The 24,376-nt window shown below is 41.4% G+C and overlaps 1 protein-coding gene across 2 annotated transcripts; it reads left to right on the forward strand.

Moving 5' to 3' along the window:
- The first annotated feature begins 317 nt into the window (after positions 1–317).
- On the forward strand, positions 318–24,170 carry LOC131128650 (dynein axonemal heavy chain 10-like). 2 transcript variants are annotated; one of them, XM_058071714.1, is made up of 77 exons: positions 318–624; positions 730–827; positions 907–1,009; positions 1,088–1,203; positions 1,311–1,521; positions 2,056–2,444; positions 2,521–2,711; positions 2,780–2,978; positions 3,058–3,252; positions 3,383–3,553; positions 3,996–4,172; positions 4,291–4,443; positions 4,538–4,707; positions 4,790–4,941; positions 5,023–5,187; positions 5,267–5,474; positions 5,558–5,714; positions 5,799–6,275; positions 6,356–6,514; positions 6,591–6,707; positions 6,788–6,890; positions 6,971–7,149; positions 7,232–7,443; positions 7,770–7,926; positions 8,008–8,241; positions 8,326–8,448; positions 8,523–8,756; positions 8,868–9,091; positions 9,164–9,433; positions 9,524–9,707; positions 9,778–9,912; positions 10,022–10,174; positions 10,272–10,460; positions 10,541–10,687; positions 10,968–11,159; positions 11,295–11,413; positions 11,507–11,665; positions 11,790–11,925; positions 11,990–12,112; positions 12,691–12,822; positions 12,903–13,125; positions 13,745–13,864; positions 14,056–14,201; positions 14,278–14,430; positions 14,505–14,765; positions 14,855–15,027; positions 15,116–15,209; positions 15,553–15,720; positions 15,809–15,997; positions 16,157–16,328; positions 16,412–16,615; positions 16,702–16,782; positions 17,067–17,264; positions 17,338–17,499; positions 17,587–17,761; positions 17,843–18,024; positions 18,127–18,263; positions 18,344–18,561; positions 18,644–18,865; positions 19,003–19,150; positions 19,248–19,527; positions 19,604–19,833; positions 19,909–20,182; positions 20,257–20,361; positions 20,452–20,606; positions 20,692–20,846; positions 20,936–21,116; positions 21,268–21,468; positions 21,573–21,782; positions 21,864–21,959; positions 22,035–22,206; positions 22,288–22,419; positions 22,495–22,706; positions 22,787–22,954; positions 23,030–23,210; positions 23,292–23,437; positions 23,519–24,170. In XM_058071714.1, exons 1-77 carry the CDS (start codon positions 405–407, stop codon positions 23,663–23,665), a joined length of 13,704 nt encoding a protein of 4,567 aa, XP_057927697.1. In that variant the 5' UTR covers positions 318–404; the 3' UTR covers positions 23,666–24,170. The 2 variants fall into 2 exon arrangements, with proteins under 2 accessions (XP_057927697.1, XP_057927698.1); XM_058071715.1 differs by having other exon boundaries at positions 12,903–13,113.
- Positions 24,171–24,376: the final 206 nt, after the last annotated feature.

Genomic DNA, 24,376 nt, shown 5'->3' on the forward strand with positions numbered 1-24,376 from the left:
GCAATTTAACTTTCAGAGTGAATTCAGGTATTTGCTGGCTTTCTGGTTCACATTTAATCACATTTAATTAATGTATGGAAATGTATACATTGTATTATGTGTGTTTACATTTTATTTGTTGACGAAATCGTGAAATCTTAGGTCACTCTGATGAAATTAACTACATTTTACGAAGTTCAGATTTACAAATCGGTCAAATTTGACAATATGAGGGTTATTTTTTTTACCACAATAAGAGCAGCGAGCGGCCGTTCCCTCCATCTGGTCTTTAAGCAGGAAGTCCCTCAGTTTGTTGGTTTCCAGGGCGACATACAAATGGAACCCCGTCCTTGTAACATCCTTCGAAAAGGAACAAAACTGACACTTGGGACAAGTTTTAAATGCGGACATATTAATTAACAGCTATGGCCCACGATGATTTACGCGTGGAATGGATACGGCAGCAAGTGCGTGTGTGTTTGAATTTAGAAGACGACAAATATTTCGACGAGCTTCTACGTCAGAAAGATGGAGAAGAGGAGGAAAAACTTATGCACTATTTGGATGATGTCTCTGAAGAAAACGCCACTTCTTGTCTTATGTTTATGAAAAGTGTCCGAGAGGAGGAGACTGATATTCCACTTGGTGAGTCGAGTGCTTAATTTTTGTAATTTATTTTGAATGTTTGCTACACTAAAAACGGAAAAATCAATTCCCCAATGTTATATTGGCTTGATGAATTAACACCAGAAATGAGCAGCTCCAGTGACTCCTTGGATCATGAAGAGTTTTCGGAGACCCAAACAGGAAGAAACATACGTCCCAAAGCAGAACAAACGTTTAGTCAGGTGAGAATAAGTTTTAATCATTTCTTATATATGGGTTTATGGAGCATTAGCATTAATCGAGTACATTTTGTGCTTTCAGAGCGTTCAACTAGTCTATCGGACTGAGCTTCAAATGGCAATAAACAGAGTCCCAAAAGGATTTGTCAAATCTCGAGTCTTATATTTCCTTAGGAACACAAAGAGTAAGCTCAATAGTAACATCATGCCAAACTTCAAAATGCAAAAAAATGGATTGTTATACTATGTGTGTGTTTTTATAGAGACTGTTGCAGAACCACTGGACATGGCTGAGGCCAATAGATTGATGCCCAGGTTATTGGAAACTGGTCTGCATAATGGACATAATCTGCAAACCCTGCAGAAAAAACTGGTGCATGTGAGTGACACTTACAGCTACTGTAACACCATGTCATCATGTCACCATGTTGTAACAGACCAGCCAAGAGAATATGCACTTAAGGTTGTCATTATGTCTCTTTTTAGATCTATATCCCATTAATTACTGCTCATCAGATGAAGAAAACAAATGCACACAATCAGGCTGAAGCAGCTTCTCCTTGTGACAAGTCGAGTGGTCGTATCGAAACTCCAACCAAGCCAAGTGACCAAGCACCCATTCGGAATGAGTTACTCAACAGCACACACAAGTTTTTGGGAGTGGTCAACTCTACTATTCAACAGCTTAAAGCTCAAGGTTTGTATACCACCCATTTTAACCCGTGACATACAGTGTTCTGAAGTTTATGTAGGGTCACCTTGGACATGAATATCATACTTGTATGGAAGTTTGAATGATTTCCCTATGATTGTTTTCAGAGTCACAATGTTTAAATAATATCTATATTGATAAAATGCAAAAACCCCCAGAAACATATGCCTCAAATTTGGATTTGACATTATGAAGAAATCAACAAAGTATAGTCAGAACTGTCAACAATAGTGAAAGGAGATTTATTTTCTGTGGAAAAAATTCCTTGTTTATGGATGATGGCATATTACATATGGATGATGCCATGACAAGACTAATACATTGTGCATGGAATACATGGAATAGTGATTTTTTTTGCACTTTTATCTATTTCTGCGTAATGTAATGTAATGTTGTTTTTCACCCCGTGTTATGTATTTTTTTTGCATAATCTTAGCAATGAACTAAACGATCAAAATATAACCTCATCTTTACTATAATTCATCCTGTCTGCTTCGATTAACAACGTTTTAATTGCAGATGACATTGCACTGCACATCCCTGAACTAGACCTGGAGCCAGAGGTCAGTGACCTGCTAAACGATACGGAGTTGGTAGAGAAACTGGAGCAGTGTGTGATGAACTGGCAAACTCAAATTACTGTTATTATGGAGGAGCAGGATAGCAAAAAGCCACAGACACCCAGTCCAATGGCGGAGATTGTTTTTTGGCAGGAGCGTGCTTCCATCCTGAGTGCTTTGAGAACGAAGCTTAATCAGCCAGTGGCAAAGAAGATTTTGCTGGTACTGACCAAAGCTCATGCAGTTGTGATTCCCTTAATGGAAGCTACAGTTGCTAAACTTGTTAAATACTGTTTGGAAGCAGATGAAAATGTACGCTTCCTGAAAACACTGGAAAGACATTTCAAGGTGAGCTAAGTTTGATCCAAATTGTTCTTTGTCAAGTAAACACTTAACTCTACCACCCTACTGTTGTCTGATACAGAATTTGGCTACAGGAGCCAACTTTAGTGTGATTCTGGAGACCATCCCACCTCTGATGAACAGCCTACAAGTTGTGTGGTTAATCTCCTGCCACTATAACAGGAATGAACGCATGGTTCCTCTAATGGAGCGCATTGTTTGGCAACTGACTGAGCGCGTGGCTCAAGTCATTGATCTCCAAGTGCTCTTCAAGTATGTGGCTTTTTTGATGAAATGCCTAATGATTTCAATTTCTCAAAAACGGATTGTGTCCTGGACAGGGACCAGAGAGATGTTGCCAAAACCAAGGTGAATGAGGCCAAGCAAGTTCTGGAATTATGGAAGTCCACCTACTTTGAAGTGCGTGCTGAAATTGAAGAAGGAGACACTCGAAAATGCTGGGAGTTTGATCGTAAAAAATTATTTGAGAAAACAGATTACATGGCCTCCATATGCCAGGACTTGCACAATGTTTTGCAGGTCAGCAATTGCACTCTTTAATACTTTGTTACCTGTTACTTCCAGTGATTGTGTGATGTTGTTTTATTTGTTTGTTCAGAATTTGGAAGAGTTTTACAACATCTTCAGCCCAGAGTTAAAAAGTGTGACCTTGGACCCCAAACGTTTTGATGAAATGCTGACCAACGTGGACAAACTGATCTTACCTTTTGAGGCAGACAACTTTGATCCTTTTGATAGCTGCAAGATGAGCAGCTGGAAAATCGTCATGCAAAACTTCAATAGTAGTGTTTATGTGAGTTCAGACATCCGACTACAATATGATGAATCAGCAGGCTTCCGCCATCAAGTAGAATGTAATATCAACAGCGCTGTTTATTCGCAACAATGTTCATGGACTGTAGCTTTTATTTATGTGTGTTCAGGCTATTGAGCGAGGGGTCATCACCTTCATTGATCAGTCCTTCAAGACACTGCGCTCTTCTACTGCTGCCTTTGAAATGCTGCTGAAATACAAAGACATCCGTTCCAGACCAGCCATCAATAATCACTTGATGAAAAAGACTAATGATGTTCTGGCTCAGTATTGCAAAGAGGTTTGTAAAAGCGCACGGTTTTGCATGTATATCAGTAACAAAGCTTAAGGCATGAATAAAAATGAGTTTTAAGATAGTTCATAATTTATTTTTGTTTTTCAATATACTGTAGTACTTTGGTTTTCATCATTAATTAGTTCCATAAGGTCCGTTAATAACACATAAACACATAGCGCTCTAATTTCACTGGGCCAAAGCCCTGCACCATGGCAACGGCGCACCAACAGGGTGTGGTCAGCTCACTTTGCAAATTTTGTTAGCAGCGCACCCACACTTCCATCCCTCCCACCGGTGCAAGTGGCAAAGAGGGAGAAGAAAAGGCGTGAGAGGGTTTAACACAGCCGAGTGTAATCATGTTTGTTACACATATTGTACGACAAGTAAGAGTGTTTTTTTCATCATAATTTTCATCATAATTTGCACCTTTGTGTCTGTGTCCTAGGTCGATAGTCTAAATGAAATATTCGAGCAAAAGAAAGACAAGCCACAAATAAATAAGAATGAGCCTCCTGTGGCAGGAACCATCAGGTGGACACATTTCCTTTTTCAACGCCTAAAGGTTGGCATGCTTCCTCTCCTCACAATGCCTGATTTACTGCAGAGTGAAATGGGCAGAGTGGTGAGTTAAGACTGTTTATTTGGGTAAATGTACAGGTTCATGTTGAAGATTATTTGACACACAAACTGTTTAGAACTGTTATTTGATATCTTGTGTGCCTGTCATAAATTTTGCTTAGGCAAAAAACAAGTACTTGGAAATGGCAAAAGAGATGAGCAACTATGGCGTTAGGAAGTATAAGTCATGGATATCTGATACAGAACGCAACTTGCCATTGTTACTGAGGAAACCCATCTTGGTCATTATTTCAAAGGAAAACCAAACGCAGCTGGTATGTATCATTCCTATCAACAGGATAGGGAAAATAATCAAATTTCCTGTGTTTGGTCTTTTCCTGGGTTTATTTAGAATGTTGTCATTCTAAGGTTGCCCCAGCCAGGCCAGAAGTAGACTCCCAAAGGGATCGACGATACAGTGTCAACTTTCCACCAGAGATCATGACAATAATTTGTGAGACAAAACAATTGATATCAATGTCCTTTTCCGTGCCTGAGGTTGCTCGAAATGTAACTCTACAAGAGCCTAACTTTATAAGGTAGTAATACTTATAACGTACAAGATACTAACTTTGTATCAACCACAAAAACGGTCCCCTCTGCATTTCACATTGGATTTAGGTACACCGATGATCTCCACAAGCTTGTCAACCGCTACAACTCTGCAGTCAGTACTCTTAATGATGCAAAGATCACCATGCTGTCACAAAACATCCAAAAAGTTGAAACTGTCTTATTTCTTGGATGTAAAAGACTTAGCTGGAACTCCTTAGGTATGGTGCTAAAATGTGGCTGTGACGTATTTATGTGTATTATCGGTGGGAGGATAGTAACGTCTGTATGTTTGAATTTAGCCATTGGAGAGTTCATCAATGATGGCAATCAAGAGCTCTCAAAATTTGAATCAACTGTCAATCAAATACAGAACAAAGAAACCGATATTGAAACCAAGTTGAAATCAATACTGACGGCAGATCTCCTGAGATGCCCAGCTCCAGATAAGAAAGACTTTTTACCAAGTAAATTAATAAAACATATGGCCAAAACATATGAAATAGCAGACATTGCAGTGATTATTTTGATCTGTATGTTTTTCAGGTATCAGGGAGTTTTATGAATGCATTGACCAAGAGCGGGTCAAGACAGTACATTTGTTGAGATGCAAGTATGCTGACATTGGACCAGTCATTACTAAGGTGGAGCATTTGATCATGGAAACAAACACTGGCAAATCCCACATTATGTCATCTTATTACACATACTGGGAACACAGGGTGCATGATGCCCTTGTAAACATGGTGTTGAGGTAATATATTGGAAGCTGTAACAATTATTGTGTTGAACATACTACATAGTGTGACATTTGGCTTTGTTGACTATCACATGTAGGAACATCAAGGCCTTCAATGCTGTCCTGATGGGGAGTGCCCCTCTCTTCCGTATTGATGCTATCCTTTCTGCACCTAAGATTTTGCTGCAGCCCAAAACAAACGAGATATATCAGCTGCTCCTGCAATGTATCAAAGATTGTGTCGACAGCACCAAAGTAGGGTCCTTATTTCCTCTTCAGGCTAAAGTATTAATAATAGTTATACGTATGACATACGTATATTATATATTTGTGTTTCAGGAATTTCTACGTTGGATGAACGGGACCTGCATTGAGTGCCCTCCACAACATGTGGATGGTGATGTTTTGATGACATTTAGCTTCTATGATGAAGTTTGTCAAAATCCCCAGGTTAACGACAGTGCTCTTGCTGTGTCCCAGAACATCCAGCAGTTGCTGGTTTTTGTAGACCAGTATGTTAACCACTGGCAACAGTATCAGTCTCTTTGGGAAAGGGATTGTGCCACAGTCTGTGAAAAGTTTGCGGCTAAAAACCCATCATGCACCATGTATGATAAAAAGCTACAATTCTATTCTCATATAAGTCAAAAAGTGGTAATGGAGCCTCCATTTAAGAATGTACACATCATCCAACTAAACCTGGAGCCACTGAGCCGCACTGTGCACGAGATGGCAGAGTCTTGGATTCATTCGCTGGGTAGTTTGCTCCACATATCAGCAAAAAAGGAGCTCTTAAACTTGAAAGATGAACTTATGGTAATTCTTCACCAAAGTCTGCCCTATACATTTTATTTCGACCTCCACCAATCATGTGTATTCCACTGTGTATTCAACAGCTCCTCTTCGAGAAGCTTCAACAGAATCCTGACACGTTTGACAACTTGAAGAATGTCCTTGGCACCATCTCACATATTAGAGACATGTCACTAAATGTGCAGTTGAGCATCGCAGATATCGAGGAAAGATACAGAACTTTGGAGATGTACAAAGTGGAGGTGCTGCGGTTTTTTAAATTACACATTTGGTCCATATTTTTTTCTTGCACTCTTGAACTGCATTATTTATGTGTAGGTTGACAAAGATGAACTTGGGCTAAAGGAAAATATCGGGCAGATCTGGAGTGACCTGTTTGCCAAATCCAGACAAGTGCATCAGCGTTTGACAGATGTCAAGATATCATTTAAAGAGGTTACAACCAAATGGCTCTTAATTATTGAGCTAATAGACATTTACAGTTGCGATTTATCTTCTCTCTGTTTCACACAAAGACTACCAAAAGGTTGACTGAAGACTTTCAGGAGGAATTGTCCATCTTTGTCGAAAGCTTTAACATGCATGGTCCTGGAGCAGTGGGAGATGATTTAGATCAAGGTTTTTGTTGATTTTACGCAATTATGTTGAGTATTCCTCAATAAGGTTACATTGATTGCTGTATTTTTGTTTCTTTGCAGGACTATCAATAATGGAATCATATGAAGCAGAGCTTGCCAAGATGGTGGCGGGACGGCAGGAGTTAGTTAATGCAGAGAAGCTGTTGGATCTACCTGTCACCGTGTACCCTGAAATTGTCAGCATTCAAAAGGACATGAATGGCTTCCAGAAGATTTATGATATATATCGAAATCAAAAGGTCAGTTTTTCATCTGCAAGAACAGGTGAACATATTGGGACACACTAGATTATATTCAGTAGCTTCTGATTTTGTCTATCAGGCTGCAAAGAATGTGTGGTCTCAGACCCTGTGGGTGGACTTAGATATAAACATGCTTCAGGAAGGTGTTGAAGATTTTGTCAAAGATTTGAGGAAGCTCCCCAAAGACGTGCGCGCTCTGCCTGTGGCCTGTTTTGTGGAAGGCAGAATGAAGGAATTCAGAGATTCTCTTCCTCTTCTGCTGGACCTAAAGAATGAAGCCCTCAGAGAAAGGTAAGTGTATAAACCCAAAACGTACCCAGTCCATATGATATTAACACTTTGAAAGGAAGGGCCACGGATGGCTTCTTTATCAGTGTGATTAGGGTCAGTCAGTCTTATTATATTGAAAAGATAATATACAGTTACAAATCCCATAGTTTTTGCATGTTTTTGTTGTTTATTCTGAGCAACAACCCGTCCCACTTTGATCGATAGTGCATGTGCTAAATTTCTCCAGGCTATATTGTATTTTTGTTGTTTTTTTTTATCTCAAATTGTATACTATTTTTTTGTACTAAATTCCGAAACCTGAAAAATTCTAATATTTTTTGCAACAGACACTGGAAGGAATTAATGAAAAGGACTGGCACTGCCTTTGATATGAACCCAAGCAGCTTCACCCTGGAGAACATGTTTGCAATGGAGCTTCATAAGTATGCTGATGTCATTGGTGATATTGTTACTTCAGCTGTAAAAGAGCTTGGTATTGAAAAAGTAAGTTCCCCTCAATGATGTTCCCAAGCTGGCGTAATTAAGATTGTCTAAGTATTGTCTGTATTTCTGTATGTTTCTCAGAGTGTGAAGGAGGTGGTGGAGACATGGGAAAACATGAAATTCATTGTACAGCCCTACAGTAAAGTCTCCCAGCAAGACTGTTATGTTTTGGGTGTAGTGGATGAGATCCTGGTGTGTGTGGACAATGATGCCATGAATTTGCAGAGTATGGCGGGAAGTCGTTTTGTTGGACCTTTCTTAAACACCGTTCAACAATGGGAGAAAGACCTGTCCCTTATCAGTGAGACCATAGAGGTCAATCTTAGTGATCAAATCTACCATCAAGTCTTTGAATTTTAAAATCCAAAAATAATTTTTTAAAAATCTCATTTTGTGCAGGTTTGGTTGCTGGTACAACGGAAATGGATGTACCTGGAGAGCATCTTCATTGGTGGAGATATTTCCTCTCAGCTGCCAGAGGAAGCGAAGAAATTTGACAACATTGACAAAAGGTTTAAAGATGTGAGTGTTCTTTTATCATTCATAGAATTCAGAAGATAAATGTAAATTATGTAATATCATTTGTTTTTATGTAGATAATGAATGATGCACAGACCAACCCAAACATTAAGCGCTGTTGCCTGGTTCCCAACCGGCTGATAGACCTGCAGACCTTGAGCGAGAACCTAGAAAAGTGCCAGAAGAGTCTCAATGACTACCTAGATTCTAAGCGGCATGCTTTCCCCCGCTTCTTCTTCATCTCTGATGATGAACTACTCAGCATTTTGGGGAGTAGTCACCACGATTGTGTGCAGGAGCATATGATAAAGGTGAGAGTAGAAACATAGTGTCTTTCAATGCGATACTAAACACATCCTGCAGCTGTTTGTAAGGTTTGTGAAATAACTGGGTTCCATATTATTCCCACCTTGTTTCACTAGATGTATGACAACATTGCATCTCTGCGGTTTGATGCGGAAAGCAGTGGGGAGACATCAGCTGGAGCCATGGTGTCAGCTGAGGGTGAGGTGATGGAGTTTAAAAAACCTGTCCCAATCAAAGGAAGGGTAGAGGAATGGATGACAGTGGTCTTACAAGAGATGAGGAGAACTAATCGACTCATCACTAAGGAAGCCATCTTTCGCTACTGTGAGGACAGAGGCAGGTGTGTGTACATTGTGAGCAAGATTTCTCTGTAAAGAAAATCATATCCACATTGAGTCTCTTTGCATCTCAGGGTGGATTGGATGTTGCTATTCCAAGGTATGGTTGTACTGGCAACAAATCAAGTGTGGTGGACATGGGAAGTAGAGGATGTCTTTAGCAACTTGAAGAAAGGAGCTAAGCATGCTCTGAAGAACTATGCCACGAAAATGCACCAGCAGATTGATGAGTTGGTCACACGTATAATGCAACCCATGAAAAAAAATGACAGACGAAAGATTAACACCGTCCTTATCATTGATGTTCATGCAAGAGACATTGTAGACAGCTTTGTGTTGAACAGGTACGACTTCTATGATGAAGCGCAAATATCAACCATTATACCTTGTAACTTGTGTGGATGGTGAACTTGTTTCTCATTACTTTGCTCCAGTATAACAGATGCAAAAGAATTTGAGTGGGAAAGCCAACTGAGATTCTACTGGGTGCAGGAAGAAGACAATCTAGCTGTGCGTCAGTGCAGTGCAGTTTTTTCTTATGGCTATGAATACATGGGCTTGAACGGTCGATTGGTTATAACCCCTCTCACAGACCGTATCTACCTCACAATCACACAGGTTTGTGAACACTTAGCGATTTGTTTTTACACATAGACGAACAGTTGTTGATGGAGGTATGTATTTGAAGGCCCTCTCCATGTTCCTGGGTGGAGCACCTGCTGGACCTGCTGGTACTGGAAAGACAGAGTCCACCAAAGATCTGGCCAAGGCTTTGGGTCTGCTCTGTGTGGTTACTAACTGTGGTGAAGGCATGGACTACATGGTGAGAAGATTACATGAGTCAATGGATTCTTATTATATTCCAAAAAATGTCCCTGCTTGCTTAACAAAACCATTTTTGTCAATTTGAGTGTCTCTACCTCCTTCTGCAGGCTGTGGGGAAGATCCTCTCTGGCTTGGCCCAGTGTGGAGCCTGGGGCTGCTTTGATGAATTCAACCGCATTGATGCCTCAGTCCTTTCAGTTATCTCCTCTCAAATCCAAACTATCCGCAATGCACTCATTTTGCATCTTAAAATATTTAATGTACGTCTCAAAGGATACAATATCACACTTAATTTTTATGTGACAGTATTGTTTCTTTGTACTTTCGCTAACCACATCCTCGTCGTTTGGGCATCAGTTTGAAGGTCATGAGATTACCCTGGACAGCCGAACTGGCGTCTTCATCACCATGAACCCAGGCTATGCGGGGCGTACAGAGCTGCCTGAATCAGTCAAAGCTCTGTTCAGGCCTGTCGTGGTGATTGTGCCTGACTTGCAGCAGATTTGTGAGATCATGCTCTTCTCAGAGGGCTTCCTACTGGCCAAGGTGAGTTGAAATGAACACTAAAGTGTTTCCTGACATGTTTGACTCTTATTAAGGACTTCTCACTGGTCTTGTTTTTTCAGGCCCTTGCAAAGAAGATGACAGTCCTTTATAAATTGGCAAGAGAGCAGTTGTCCAAGCAGTCTCATTATGACTTTGGCCTCCGAGCTCTGAAGTCTGTCTTAGTGATGGCAGGAGAACTCAAAAGGGGCTCACCACACCTCCGTGAGGTATAGTGCTTATTTCTTTACAATGAAAGACAGCAAGCAAGGCTCAATTTACAAAAAATCTGGATATTATATGATTTGAAGTGTACGAACTTGGTTTACGTTGTAATATTCTCTTTGCTATTGAATCAGTTGCAATTCAACAGATTACAAGGAATAACTCCATTTACCTCAGACTCCCAAGTGTTCACGAGGACTTCCGGATAGCTTCCGAACCCAACTTTATAAGACTAGATAAATGGTATAGAAGTTGCTGCTAATTTGTTGTTTTCTTTTACTGCAGGATGTGGTGTTGATGCGAGCCCTGAGGGACATGAATCTTCCAAAGTTTGTGTTTGAGGATGTGCCTCTGTTCCTCGGGCTGATCTCAGACCTGTTTCCTGGGCTGGAATGCCATCGTATCCGCCATGCTGACTTCAACGATGCCGTCGAAGAGACCTTGGAAGATAACAACTATGTTTTGCTGCCCATCCAGGTGTGTCATGTGATTCTTAATCTTAATTCTCATGTAAATCCATATCAATGAGATTTTGTGTGTATCCACTGTATGTATCTTAGCTAAGATACACTCGCTAACCCTATACACGCTTAATGTTGTCTGTCATTTAAGGTGGATAAAGTGGTGCAAATGTATGAAACAATGATGACCCGGCACACAACTATGATAGTCGGCCCAACAGGTGGAGGGAAATCTGTAGTAATCAGCACATTATGTCAAGCTCAAACCAAGTCAGTGTCAATTTTGATAAACATCAACATCAAACTGCTATACGGGTCCTTTGTGGCATAATAACAGTTACTGTAATTGCATCTCATCCCCAGATTGGGATTGCAAACCAAATTATATCCCCTCAACCCCAAAGCTGTGAGTGTCATAGAACTGTATGGTATTCTGGATCCTGACACTCGAGACTGGACTGATGGGGTCTTATCCAACATCTTCCGTGACATAAACAAGCCTACTGAAAAAAAAGAAAGGAGGTAAGATAGAAATGTGATAGAAAGGATCACATGAGGATATACCAGGTGAAGGACATGTCTTTAGTGTGTCAAAGGAAATTATTCTAATTTTGTGTACAATCAGCATATGAACTTGAACTTGCAGGTATATCCTGTTCGATGGTGACGTGGACGCCTTGTGGGTTGAAAACATGAACTCCGTAATGGATGACAACAAGCTCCTTACCCTAGCTAATGGAGAACGAATCCGCTTACAGAATCACTGTGCCCTGCTGTTTGAGGTCTGTATGACTTACAACTGGTATACTGATCAAAATGTACCTGATCAAAATGCACAAAATGCAGGTTGGAGATCTGCAGTATGCTTCGCCTGCTACTGTCTCTCGCTGTGGAATGGTTTATGTGGATCCCAAAAACCTGCGATACACCCCATATTGGCAGAAATGGTTGAAAAACAGATCTGCCAAGGTATGACCAAGAGCATCATTATTTTATTCAAACTGTATTCACATTAGTAATATTTTTTTACGATATATACCGGTATAGATTCCAATGATTAGAAAATGACTTATACCGGTATAAATGATGAATGTAAACAAGCAGAGTTCGATGACTGCACGCCGCGGTGCATATATAAGATGAATCAAATGCTGTCATCGTCAGGAGAAGGAAAGTTCATGTGGGGAAGTACTCGGCGGACCTTCCCACCTAAACAGGTTAAAATGGCAATAAATGCCAGCGAAAGTTGGCTGAATGACCTCTTACAGAGCGTGAATGGAAGCTGGCAGGGGTTATCTTAGTTTAGCCAATAAATTGTATGTGTACGTGCATGACTCTGACTTGATGATATATTATATAGTATATATTTTCACCACGTTGTGTTTTAAGGCTTTATGTAAGGAACGTTTTACAATGTCCGATGAAGACATGCGGATTCAGAGTGAAAAGATATGAGAAGCGCGTTTGTTCTGAACACAGCTCGTCTTACCCATAAATACACATTCTCCACACGCACTTTCTGTGATACTTGTTTGTTATTTTTACAGGAACAAAAAGAACTGGACAGACTCTTTGAAAAATATGTGCACAGCTCAGTAGACATGATTGTGGAAGGTATTGTAGATGGGAAACAGGGCCAGAAACTGAAGACTGTTGTCCCTCAGACAGATTTAAATATGGTAGGGTCATCACATATATTTTCCTGATACTCTTGGTGCAAAAGTCATGGAGGAATGACTGAATGTGTTCTTATGTTCAGGTGTCTCAGCTGTGCATGACCCTTGATGCCCTCCTTGATACTGAAACTGAGAACTACAATGCTGCAGTCTTGGAGTGTTACTTCCTGGAAGCTCTGTACCTCTCTCTAGGGGCCACGTTGCTGGATGATGGCAAGGACAAATTTGATGAGTTCATCAAAAAACTTTCTGGCTTATTCACTTTGAGTGATGACAAGACACTAGCTGGCCCCGGTGAGATCCCAGGTACAACACCAAATTAGTATTATGCTTGCATACACTGGCCAGCGTAGACATGTGCACTGTTGCAGTTGATTTGATTTTGGTGAACCGAATGGCACATAGTAGCGCGCCACCAATCCCATACTTCCGTGGCACTTTCCAAAGTATGCCGCAACGGACACGGTCGAATTCCAAGTCCACAAAGCACATGTAGACTGGTTGGCCAAAGTCCCATGCATTCTCACAAGGGTGTAGAGCTGGTCCAATGTTCTGCAACCGGGATGAAAACCTGTTGAAGCTCTTGTAGCCAGGCTTTGACCAACGGTCCCACATCCAGGCAAGATGCGGTCTCTCCTCTTGCTTTTCTTCATATGAGACTTCTGAGAGTCACTCTTGGTCCGTCACCAAGAACCCTTTTTCCTTGGGAGACCCTACCAGGGGTATATAGCCCCAGACAACATAGCTCCGAGGATCACTCAGGCACTCAAACCCCTCCACCATGGTAAGGTGGTGATTCACAGAGGGTTAATACATTGTCTAAATTATTAAATGAAATACATTTTGAAGCCTTTTTAAAATTGTTAATATGGATTATTAATTAATTGTACTGGTAAGTGTGTAATTTTTTTTATTGTTCATACAGGATACCTGCCCACACTCTTTGATTTCCATTTTGATGGAACACAGCAGAAATGGCTTCCTTGGAGTCATCTAGTCACTACATACACCCACAACACAGAAGTGAAGTTCACCGATATTCTTGGTAACGTAACATTATATTGTAATTAACTAAAATTAACAGCAATTGCTGAAACATTGATAATTCGGCTTCTTCCTACAACTCTATTCTATGATTAATGTTGAATTGTAGAATTGTGAATTGTGTAAAAATTTTATAGTTTTCACCAAGTTGCTTCCTCCATATTTGATTCACATGTTCCTTCTTTGCTTTAGTCCCAACTGTGGACACTACAAGAACCAATTGGATCCTGGAAAAGATGGTGAAAACAAAGAGGTCTGTGCTATTAGTTGGAGACCCAGGAACCTCCAAAACAGCTACCATTCATAACTTTCTAAAGCATCAAAGTGCAGATACAAGTGTAAGTTAACTATTCATTCAAGCTTAAAGTACATTTGTTACTTCATTGAAAATGTATTAATGTTCTCTGCCACCAGATTACTTTGACCATCAACCTTTCATCCAGAACAACATCAATGGACCTCCAGAGAAACCTGGAGGCCAATGTCGAGAAAAGGACGAAAGAGATCTATGGTCCTCCAATGGGCAAGAGACTGCTGGTCTTTATAGATGACATGAATATGCCGAAGGTACCACCAGTATAGTCAGACCATACTTCTCCACCATAAAGCTGACATATGACTGCACTGTGTTCCTTATACAGGTGGATAGCTATGGCACACAGCAGCCTATTGCACTGCTGAAGCTCTTACTGGACAGAGGAGGTATTTATGACCGTGGGAAGGAGCTCACCTACAAAACCCTCAAGGACCTTGGCTTCATTGCTGCCATGGGGAAGGCAGGCGGTGGAAGGAACGAGGTGGACACCCGCTTTGTTTCGCTCTTCAATGTCTTCAGCATCCCTTTCCCTGCTGTTGAGTCTCTCCAACTAATCTATAGCTCCATTATCAAAGGTCACACCAAAGTGAGTGGCATAATTTCATAACGGCTACAATGGTCTCGATCCACATTGTTGCTCATGCATGATATAATAAATTTGATTGAATGTTTTAGCACTTTGAGGATGTGGTGCAGAAGGTTTGTGATAAAGTCACTCTCTGCACACTGGAACTATACAACAGCCTTGTCAAAGATCTCCCACCTACTCCAGCCAAGTTCCACTATATCTTCAACCTGCGAGACCTATCAAGGGTCTACAATGGACTGACCCTTACTGAGCCTGAGAGGTCAGATCAAAGCAGTTAACTAGCTTGACAGTTGTTATTTAATGATGTGTGTTTCTAACATTTGCTTGACCACGTTTCAACAAAACAGGTTTTCAACAGTTTCTACATTTGTGCGCGTTTGGAGAAATGAATGTCTGAGGATATTCCACGATCGACTCATTGATGAGAAAGACAAGAACTTGGTACATGTCACTTTATAATAATATTTTTTTTATATTCACCATAATAGTAAATTGATTATTGGTTATTTTGTGACTGGTGAACGTCATTGTAGTGTCTAACCAGTCACAGCAGTACCCTGACTAATCTTAGATATACTGGGGTGAACTTCTCAGGCATACTTGTAGACCTTATACAGGGTTAGTAGATGCATAACAATGGCCATCATTGGGTGAATTGTTTAGGCAGTTTCTGAATGAGGAAGGCATTGATGCCACTGACTGGCTCTCACAGTTCTCGTAGAAATACATTTATGTTGTGCAGGTTTTCATCAAACCAATGCCATAATTTTTCCTTTACTTACAGGTTCAGGGCCTTATAAAGAACTTAGTTGAAGAGCATTTCAAGGCAAACATGGAGGATGCTATGAGAGATCCGATTCTTTTTGGAGACTACAGGACAGCCCTAAGTGAAACTCAACCAAGGGTCTATGAGGACCTGCAGGACTATGAAGCTTCTAAAGCCCTGTTTCAGGTGTCATGATGTTATTGTTACTTTAGGTTTCTTTTTGCTTAAACATTGGATAGAAGTTGATTTTGCATATTATTTTTGCATTCTGCAGGAGATTTTAGAAGAATACAATGACAGGAAGTCAAGGATGAATCTTGTCCTGTTCGATGATGCATTGGAACATCTGACCCGTGTGCATCGTATCATCCGCATCGATCGCGGTCATGCTCTGCTTGTGGGAGTCGGAGGCTCAGGCAAGCAGTCCATCACCAAGCTGGCTGCCTTCACTGCTGACTGTGAGGTTGTAAAACAAACAAATTTGTTTAATATTTGAAATTACTGTAAATTCTGGTGACTTCCAACTTTTGAATGGCTGCCTCAGGAACTATTTGGAATGTCACCTTGTAAGTGCATTATGTGATGATTTAAATGCAGTAAATTGTCATGATTGATTCCTCAGGTGTTTGAGATAACATTGAGCAGAGGATATTGCGAGTCAAGCTTTCGCGAAGACTTGAAAACGTTATATTTGAAGCTCGGCATTGAAAACAAGAAGACAGTGTTTCTCTTCACTGATGCTCATGTTGCTGAAGAAGGTTTTTTGGAACTCATCAATAACATGCTTACGTCAGGTTGGACATGAGTCTTCATATCAGGAAATGTAGTTTTCTTAAGAACAAATGGACTGTGTTGGTTTTGTTGATGTTTTTAATAGGCATTGTTCCTGCCTTGTTTCCTGACGATGAAAAAGAGTCTGTCCTCAATCAGCTTCGTGATGAGGCCCTCAAAAACGGAGCAGGTCCTTCGAAAGACAGTGTGTGGCAATATTTTGTCAGTAAAAGTGCTAGCAACTTGCACATTGTATTGGGCATGTCTCCTGTGGGAGACACCCTGAGGACACGCTGCAGAAACTTTCCAGGTAAAATGAACCAAAATATGATTTATCTTGTTTAGAATATGACATTGTTGATCAGAATGGGCCAGCCACTTCTCGTTTTTGTGCAGGACTGATGAACAACACTGTCATAGACTGGTTCTTGCCGTGGCCTCCACAGGCGCTACTTGCTGTAGCTGAGTCTTTCCTTGGTTTGTATAAAACACATTTAAACTCCTTTGGTAACCGTAATTGAACCCACAAAATGAATAGTATGCCAGTTGGTTCTGAAGATCCATGTGTTTTTGTTCATTTTTTTCCCAGTTGTTAATCTTTGTAACCTTGAACACAACGGAGAACACAATTTGCTTCTGTTATTATAATGTATATTGAGTTATTCATAATAGAAGAGTTTTGTCTGATTACTTGCCTTGATGCTTATTTTGTTGCTTATCCCTGATTTTAATGTTATGCTCTGCTTTTGTCAATTCTGCAGGTGAAAGTGAAATGATCCCTAAAGAACACGCTCATGCTGTTATAGAGCATGTCTGCATGGTCCATAAGTCTGTTGGAGAGTACAGTATCCTGTTCCTGCAAAAACTTCGACGTTCAAACTATGTCACCCCAAAGAACTACTTGGATTTCATCAGCACGTACTCTAGCCTCCTGCAGGAGAAGGACCAGTATATTCTGGGTAAGAGTGTGGGAACTCATTGAACTCATAAGTTCCAGTGGGACGTGACAACACGTTTGTTTGTGTGTTCCAGCACAGTGCAAGCGCCTCGAGGGGGGGTTGGATAAACTGAAGGAAGCCAGTGTGCAGCTGGATGAGCTGAACATCAAACTGGCAGAGCAGAAGGTGGTCCTTGCTGAAAAGTCCTCAGCCTGTGAGACCATGCTGGTGGAGATTGCCTCCAACACCACTGTCGGTCAGTGAAAACATACATACCTTCATATCTTCATGGCTGAGAAAAACGGTTGGAAATCTTCAACAAAATACAAACTCTTCCCTCTAGCTGAGGAGAAAAAGACTTTGGCAGAAGACAAAGCCAAAGAGATTGAGGAGCAAAACAAAGTCATCGCTGTTGAGAAGGTAGAAGCAGAATCTTCCCTGGCTGAAGCTCTGCCAGCATTAGAAGCAGCTCGTATTGCCTTGCAAGACCTTGATAAATCTGACGTTACTGAGATCCGGTAAACTTTCTCTCTGACTTTCTAAAGTATGATGGTGAATGGCAGCAATTATCGACGTTTTCCTGATGCTCCTTTGTGCAGATCTTTTGCAAAGCCACCCAAGCAAGTGCAAGTGGTGTGTGAGTGTATCCTCGTGCTGTGTAAAAAAAAGGAAATCAACTGGCAAGCCGCGAAAGGGATGATGTCAGATCCTGGCTTCTTGCGTTCGCTCATGGAAATGGACTGTGATGCTATAGGTTCCCAACAGGTCAAGACTGTCAAAGGTAGGTAGACTTCATGGTCATTTGGACATTTATGGTAAATAACAATAGCAATAATATTATGCTCCCTGCTATAGTGACTTCAATGAGAGCTCTGTTTCATAGGCTTCCTGAAGAACCTTTCGACCACCCTTGAGGAGATGCAGTCCATCAGCAAGGCGGGCTCAGGAATGTTCAAATTTGTGGAGGCTGTTGTAGGTTACTGTGAGGTTGCCAAGGAGATAAACCCCAAAAGAGAAAAAGTAAGTCACTAGCGAAGCGAGTTCAAGTGTTTTCTAAGAGGAATACAGTATGAAGAAAAACTTATGACCTATATTTACAGGTGGCGCGTCTTGAAAGGAACTTCTTTCAGAGTAAGAGGGAGCTGGAGCTCATTCAAACTGAGCTTAATGACATTCAGAGAGAGCTGAAGGCTCTTGGAGACAAATATCAAACTGCTATTGCGGAGAAACAGAAACTTCAAGAGGAGGCTGAACTCATGGAGAGGAGGCTGATAGCTGCTGGCAAACTTATTTCTGGTCTGAGCTCTGAGAATGTGAGGTGAGATGTCAACTAAAAGTCTAAACTTTTCGCCATGCATATTTATTTATTCATGTACTGCTTTTGTGGTTGCTCTTTTCAGGTGGACAGAAGACTTAGAAGAGTTGAAGCAGCGCCGTGTGTGTCTACTGGGTGACTGTCTGATCTCTTCAGCCTTCCTGAGCTACGAGGGAGCCTTCAGCTGGGATTTCAGGAATGAGATGGTGTACAAAACATGGGTGGCTGATGTGCAGGAAAGAGGCATTCCCTTGAGTGAGCCTTTTAAAGTGGACAACCTGTTAACCGATGAAGTGGAAATTATCAGGTAAGAAAGAGTAAAGCACTAAAATGATTGTAATTTGGAATTTTCATACTATTCATTTTGTTCCGTCTTCCTTTTGGCTGGACATCACTCTGACCACTGAGAAAACTATCTTGTGTCTTATAAACCTTGGGTTACAGGTGGGGGTCAGAGGGCTTGCCACCAGATGAGCTGTCAGTACAGAATGGAATCCTCACTACCAGAGGCAGTCGTTTCCCCATGTGTATTGATCCTCAACAACAAGCCCTCAACTGGGTTAAGAAAAAGGAGGCACGCAATAACCTGAAGGTACAGTGTTACTATATTCTTCTGTTGTGCAATGCTGCCACACATAGCAGCCCCAGAATTAGAGAAAGCAGCAGCCCAGATGTACTTTTGTCCACAGATCTCATCCTTCAATGATCCAGACTTCTTGAAACAACTGGAGATGGCCATTAAATATGGCTTCCCCTTCCTTTTCCAAGATGTAGATGAGTACATTGATCCTGTCATTGACAGCGTCCTGGAGAAAAATTTGAAAGGAGCTGAAGGCAGGCAGGTCATAATGTTGGGTGACAAAGAGGTGGACTATGATCCTAACTTTAGGCTTTACCTCAACACAAAACTGGGAAACCCCAAATTTTCTCCATCTGTGTTTGGAAAATCCATGGTTATTAATTATACTGGTAAGATCATTTACTATTTTTGTGAGTAATGTGTCCTCTGCTAACACGGTGTCTTATCCATATGTGTTACATGTAGTGACCCTAAAGGGTCTGGAGGACCAGTTGCTCAGTGTTATAATGGGCTTTGAGAAGAAGGAACTAGAGGAGCAGCGTGAGTTTTTGATCCAAGAGACAAGTGATAATAAAAAGCTGCTGAAGAACCTTGGTGACACACTGCTCAGAGAGCTGGCCACATCCACAGGCAACATGTTGGATAACACTGAGCTGGTCTCCACGTTGGAGGAAACAAAGTCCAAATCTAGTGAGGTCAGTCAAACGCCAAGAAGAGCACTCTTGACTGTCATCATGTTGGTCATCATATTTGACATTTTTCATTATCAGGTGTTTGAGAAACTTAAGTTGGCTGTAACTACGTCAGTGGATATCGACGTGCTGAGGAACGGGTACCGGCCAGTGGCCAAGCGTGGGGCTATTTTGTTCTTTGCACTGACAGAAATGGCTCTGGTTAACAGCATGTACCAGTATTCTCTCGCCTCATATCTGGAGGTGTTTGACTTTTCCCTACGCAAGTCTGAGCCTGATTCTTTCCTGCCAAAAAGACTGAGTAACATCGTGAACAGCCTGACATACAACGTTTACAATTACGGATGTACAGGTGGGGCACATCTACTGTAACAACTTTACAATGTCCATTCTATTTAGTATACTGATGGAGATGTTTATTCACAGGTCTGTTTGAAAAACACAAACTTCTCTTCTCCTTCAACATGACTATCAAGATTGAGCAGGCAGAAGATTGTGTTCCTCAGGAGGAGTTTGAGTTTTTCATCAAAGGTGAAATACTGTATATAAGAAAACCTCTCCTGAGAGTTCCACTCTGTCACAGTGAGCTCATAGCAGGTTTTTTCATTTCTTGTGAAAAAGGTAATCTGTCACTGGAAAAGACCTCACGCCAAAAGACTTGTAATTGGCTTCCTGATGCTGCCTGGGAAGATGTAATAAAACTGTCAGAGCTTTTTCCTGAGCAGTTTGGCTCGTTACCTGATGATGTTTGCCGAAACTCCCCAGAGTGGCAGTCAGTACGTAGTGGTTACTTAATTATTACAAGTACCTTCCACGTTTACTTAATCAACTGAGTTTGAATGTCCTTGTTTTTTTCCACAGTGGTATGACCTGGATGCACCAGAACAGTCTGCACTGCCAATGAAATATGACGAGAAGCTGACCGCCTTTCAGAAGCTGCTCCTGCTGCGCTGTTTCCGTGTTGATAGAGTCTACAGAGCTATCACTGACTATGTCACTATCACCTTGGGCGAGAGGTGATGCTTGTTTGCTTTAATTTATTCAATAAATTTACAACATAATATGGGGAAGCTCGCCTTGATACAAACCATTTTTATCTTGACAGATTTGTTCAACCCCCTGTGATCAGTTTTAATGCAATTTATGAGCAGAGTACCCAGTTCTCCCCTATTGTCTTCATCCTGAGCCCTGGCTCTGACCCCGGCAGTGACCTCATGAAACTGGCAGAAAGGACTGGCTTTGGGGGCAAGTTCAAGTTCCTTGCAATGGGCCAAGGTCAGGAAAAGGTACAAAGAATTTTGTTTTTATATTGAACTTGGAAACAAGTAGTTGGGTCTTTTTGGCATCGACTCCCACTTGGGAGTACCAGGTGCAGTAATTTTGGGGGGTGAAATACTGATCAATTGTTGTTTACTGACTTTCTTTCCCCTTCTCAAGGTTGCGCTACACTTGCTGGAGGTGGCAGCAGCCCGTGGTCAGTGGTTGATGCTACAGAACTGCCACCTGCTGGTAAAGTGGCTGAAAGATTTGGAGAAATGCTTGGAGATGATCACCAAACCCCACCCTCACTTTCGCCTGTGGATCACAACCAACCCTATCGATGACTTTCCAATAGGCATCCTTCAAAAGTCTCTCAAGGTGGAATGTCAGCCCTGACATTATATATTCATACTTGTTTACTTCTTAATAGATGGTTATACTATGCTATGCTAGTAAATTCCGCACGTTTCCATGTACTGCAGGTTGTCACTGAGCCTCCAAATGGTCTGAAGCTCAACATGCGAGCGACCTACTCTAAAATATCCAGTGACACCATGACCGGATGCCCGCACTCAGCCTTCCGCAGCCTGGTGTATGTGCTGGCTTTCTTCCATGCCGTGGTGCAAGAGCGCCGCAAGTATGGCAAAATTGGCTGGAATGTCCCATACGACTTCAGTGAATCGGACTTCTTGGTAAGTGGCACGAAACACATTTGGGTCTCCAAAAATGGGCTACAGTGAGTCTTACCTCATTGTTGTAACTGTGCTGGACAGGTATGTTTGGAGATTTTGAACACCTACCTGACCAAAGCTCACACACAACGAGAGAGCAACATCCCCTGGGGGAGTATTAAATACCTTATAGGCGAGGTAAGCTGTATGTGATGTAAATATGTCATAACATCCTTCCTGCTGTATACTTCAAATATGTACAATGTTTCACAGGTGATGTATGGAGGACGAGTCATAGATAGCTTTGACCGCAGGATCCTGACCGTCTACATGGACGAGTATTTTGGAGACTTCCTTTTTTACGACTTTTGCCGCTTTCACTTCTTCAAAAACAACCACGTAGACTACAAGGTTCCTCCAAATGGAACCAGGACAGTATATATTGGTCTGTTTTGTTTGCATCACTCAAAATTGCTTTTTTTTAATAGTTCAAGAGTCATTATTGACAACATGTGATTGGTTACAGATGAGATTGAGTCCCTGCCATTAGCAAACACACCTGAAGTGATGGGCCTTCATTCCAATGCAGAGATAGGATATTACACGCAGGCAGCTAAAGACATGTGGTTGCATCTAATTGACCTGCAGCCTCAGACTGGTACGACAGTTCTCATCTTGCATTTCTTTCAGTTGTCTTTTCACTTTCACTTTTCATCCACTTTTTGTGCTTCAGGTGAGTCTGGTGGAAGCATCAGCAGGGATGATTACATCACTCAGGTGGCCCAGGACATTGAGAACAAGCTGCCTGCATTATTTGACTTGGACGTTATCCGCAAGCAGTTTGGCAATGAAGTCTCCCCTACGTCAGTGGTGCTGCTTCAAGAACTGGAGCGCTTCAACAAGCTGGTGGTCCGCATGAAGCGATCTCTGGCCGAGCTACAGAGGGTGAGAAGGAGGGGCACACAGCTGTTGTGTAGTTTTGTGTTTCTCACAGGCTTACTTTGGGACTGGTTGTCTGTGTCTAGGCTTTGGCTGGTGAGGTGGGCATGAGCAGTGAGCTGGATGAAGTTGCTCGAGCCCTTTTCAATGGTCAGATTCCTGCTATTTGGAAGAAGTTGGCACCTGACACGCTGAAGTCCCTGGGTAACTGGATGATTCATTTCAAGAGGCGATTTGAGCAGTATAGGTTCTGGGTGAGTAAGGATTTTCATGCAGTAATGTGCATTCAGGTGCAAAGTAGAATCACTTGAATTCGTGTTCATCAAAAGGTGAATGATGCAGAGCCAAAGGTCATGTGGCTATCGGGACTCCACATACCAGAATCCTACTTGACAGCTCTGGTCCAAGCTGCATGCAGACAAAATGGCTGGCCTCTAGATCTTTCCACACTTTACACTGAGGTGACTCGGTATCGTGACGACGGTGAAGTCAATGATAGACCTTCACAGGGTAATGAACAGACATGCTTTGGACTGAAGTGTCACTGGTGTTAACTTACAGAGGCTGGTTCATACGAGTCATTTCTTGCAGGCTGTTTTGTGTCTGGTTTGTACCTGGAGGGAGCTGATTGGGACATGGAGATGGGCTGTCTGGTGAAGAGTAAACCTAAAGTTCTGGAGGTTCAGCTGCCCATTCTCAGAGTCATCCCCATCGAGACCTGCCGGCTTAGGTTGCAGGTGTGGGTCTCACAATGCACTGTCATGTATTTTAATATTTTACTACCTGTTTGTGCCATTGTTTGTGTTTGCTCTCCTTAGAAAACACTGCGGACCCCAGTCTACACCACATTTTTACGGAGGAATGCCATGGGTGTGGGCTTGGTTTTTGAGGCTGACCTGTTTACTTCTGAGCACCTCTCCCACTGGGTGCTTCAGGGCGTCTGTTTATCCCTGAATAGTGGCTAAAGACATTATCACTGAGCAATATTTATTTAGTTCTCCTTTACATTACTCCTTGTGGTGGAACTGGAACTGGACTGTCCCTGACAACTTCCAGGAGTTAAAGGAACATGATGATTTCCAATTTCTGAGAGAAAGCTTTACACCTATGCAACATACTTTACACCTGCACAGTATAATGACATCAAATGCAAAAAAAAAAAAAACTAGTGCTGATTAAACTAGTACGATTAAAACATCTATTCAAGTTAATCACATGTCTACTTTGTGATTGGTCATGATTAATCACCTCTGGCTTAATTAAGTAGACTCCTGGCTGCTGCTGTCATATTTCAATAACTATCAGTCCCTATTTCTATCCCCTATTTCTTAGTAACATCAAGAAATTGACGAGCACACGCTTCGGTGAAATGAAAAACTGCACTTTACCATATTTTTAGTAATGACACAATTGAACACGTCATGAAAGGTGGTTTAAATTGATTGTTTTCTTAGAAGCCTTCAAAATCAATACATTACTGGTACAATATAAATAATTAATATCATATGTATAAATATAAATATATATTGTCTATAAAGAGAGAGCTATAGATATCTGTTTAAAAGAATATTTATATCTACAGTTACACCTAAAGTTATTCAACCGTCATTGTAAATTATTTTCTGTGTGTAAATTTTATACATTTACAGTGTTTTGCAATAAACTAACTAAACAAA

The sequence above is a fragment of the Doryrhamphus excisus genome, chromosome 4 (assembly GCF_030265055.1).
Source record: "Doryrhamphus excisus isolate RoL2022-K1 chromosome 4, RoL_Dexc_1.0, whole genome shotgun sequence".
Classification (NCBI taxonomy): domain Eukaryota; kingdom Metazoa; phylum Chordata; class Actinopteri; order Syngnathiformes; family Syngnathidae; genus Doryrhamphus; species Doryrhamphus excisus.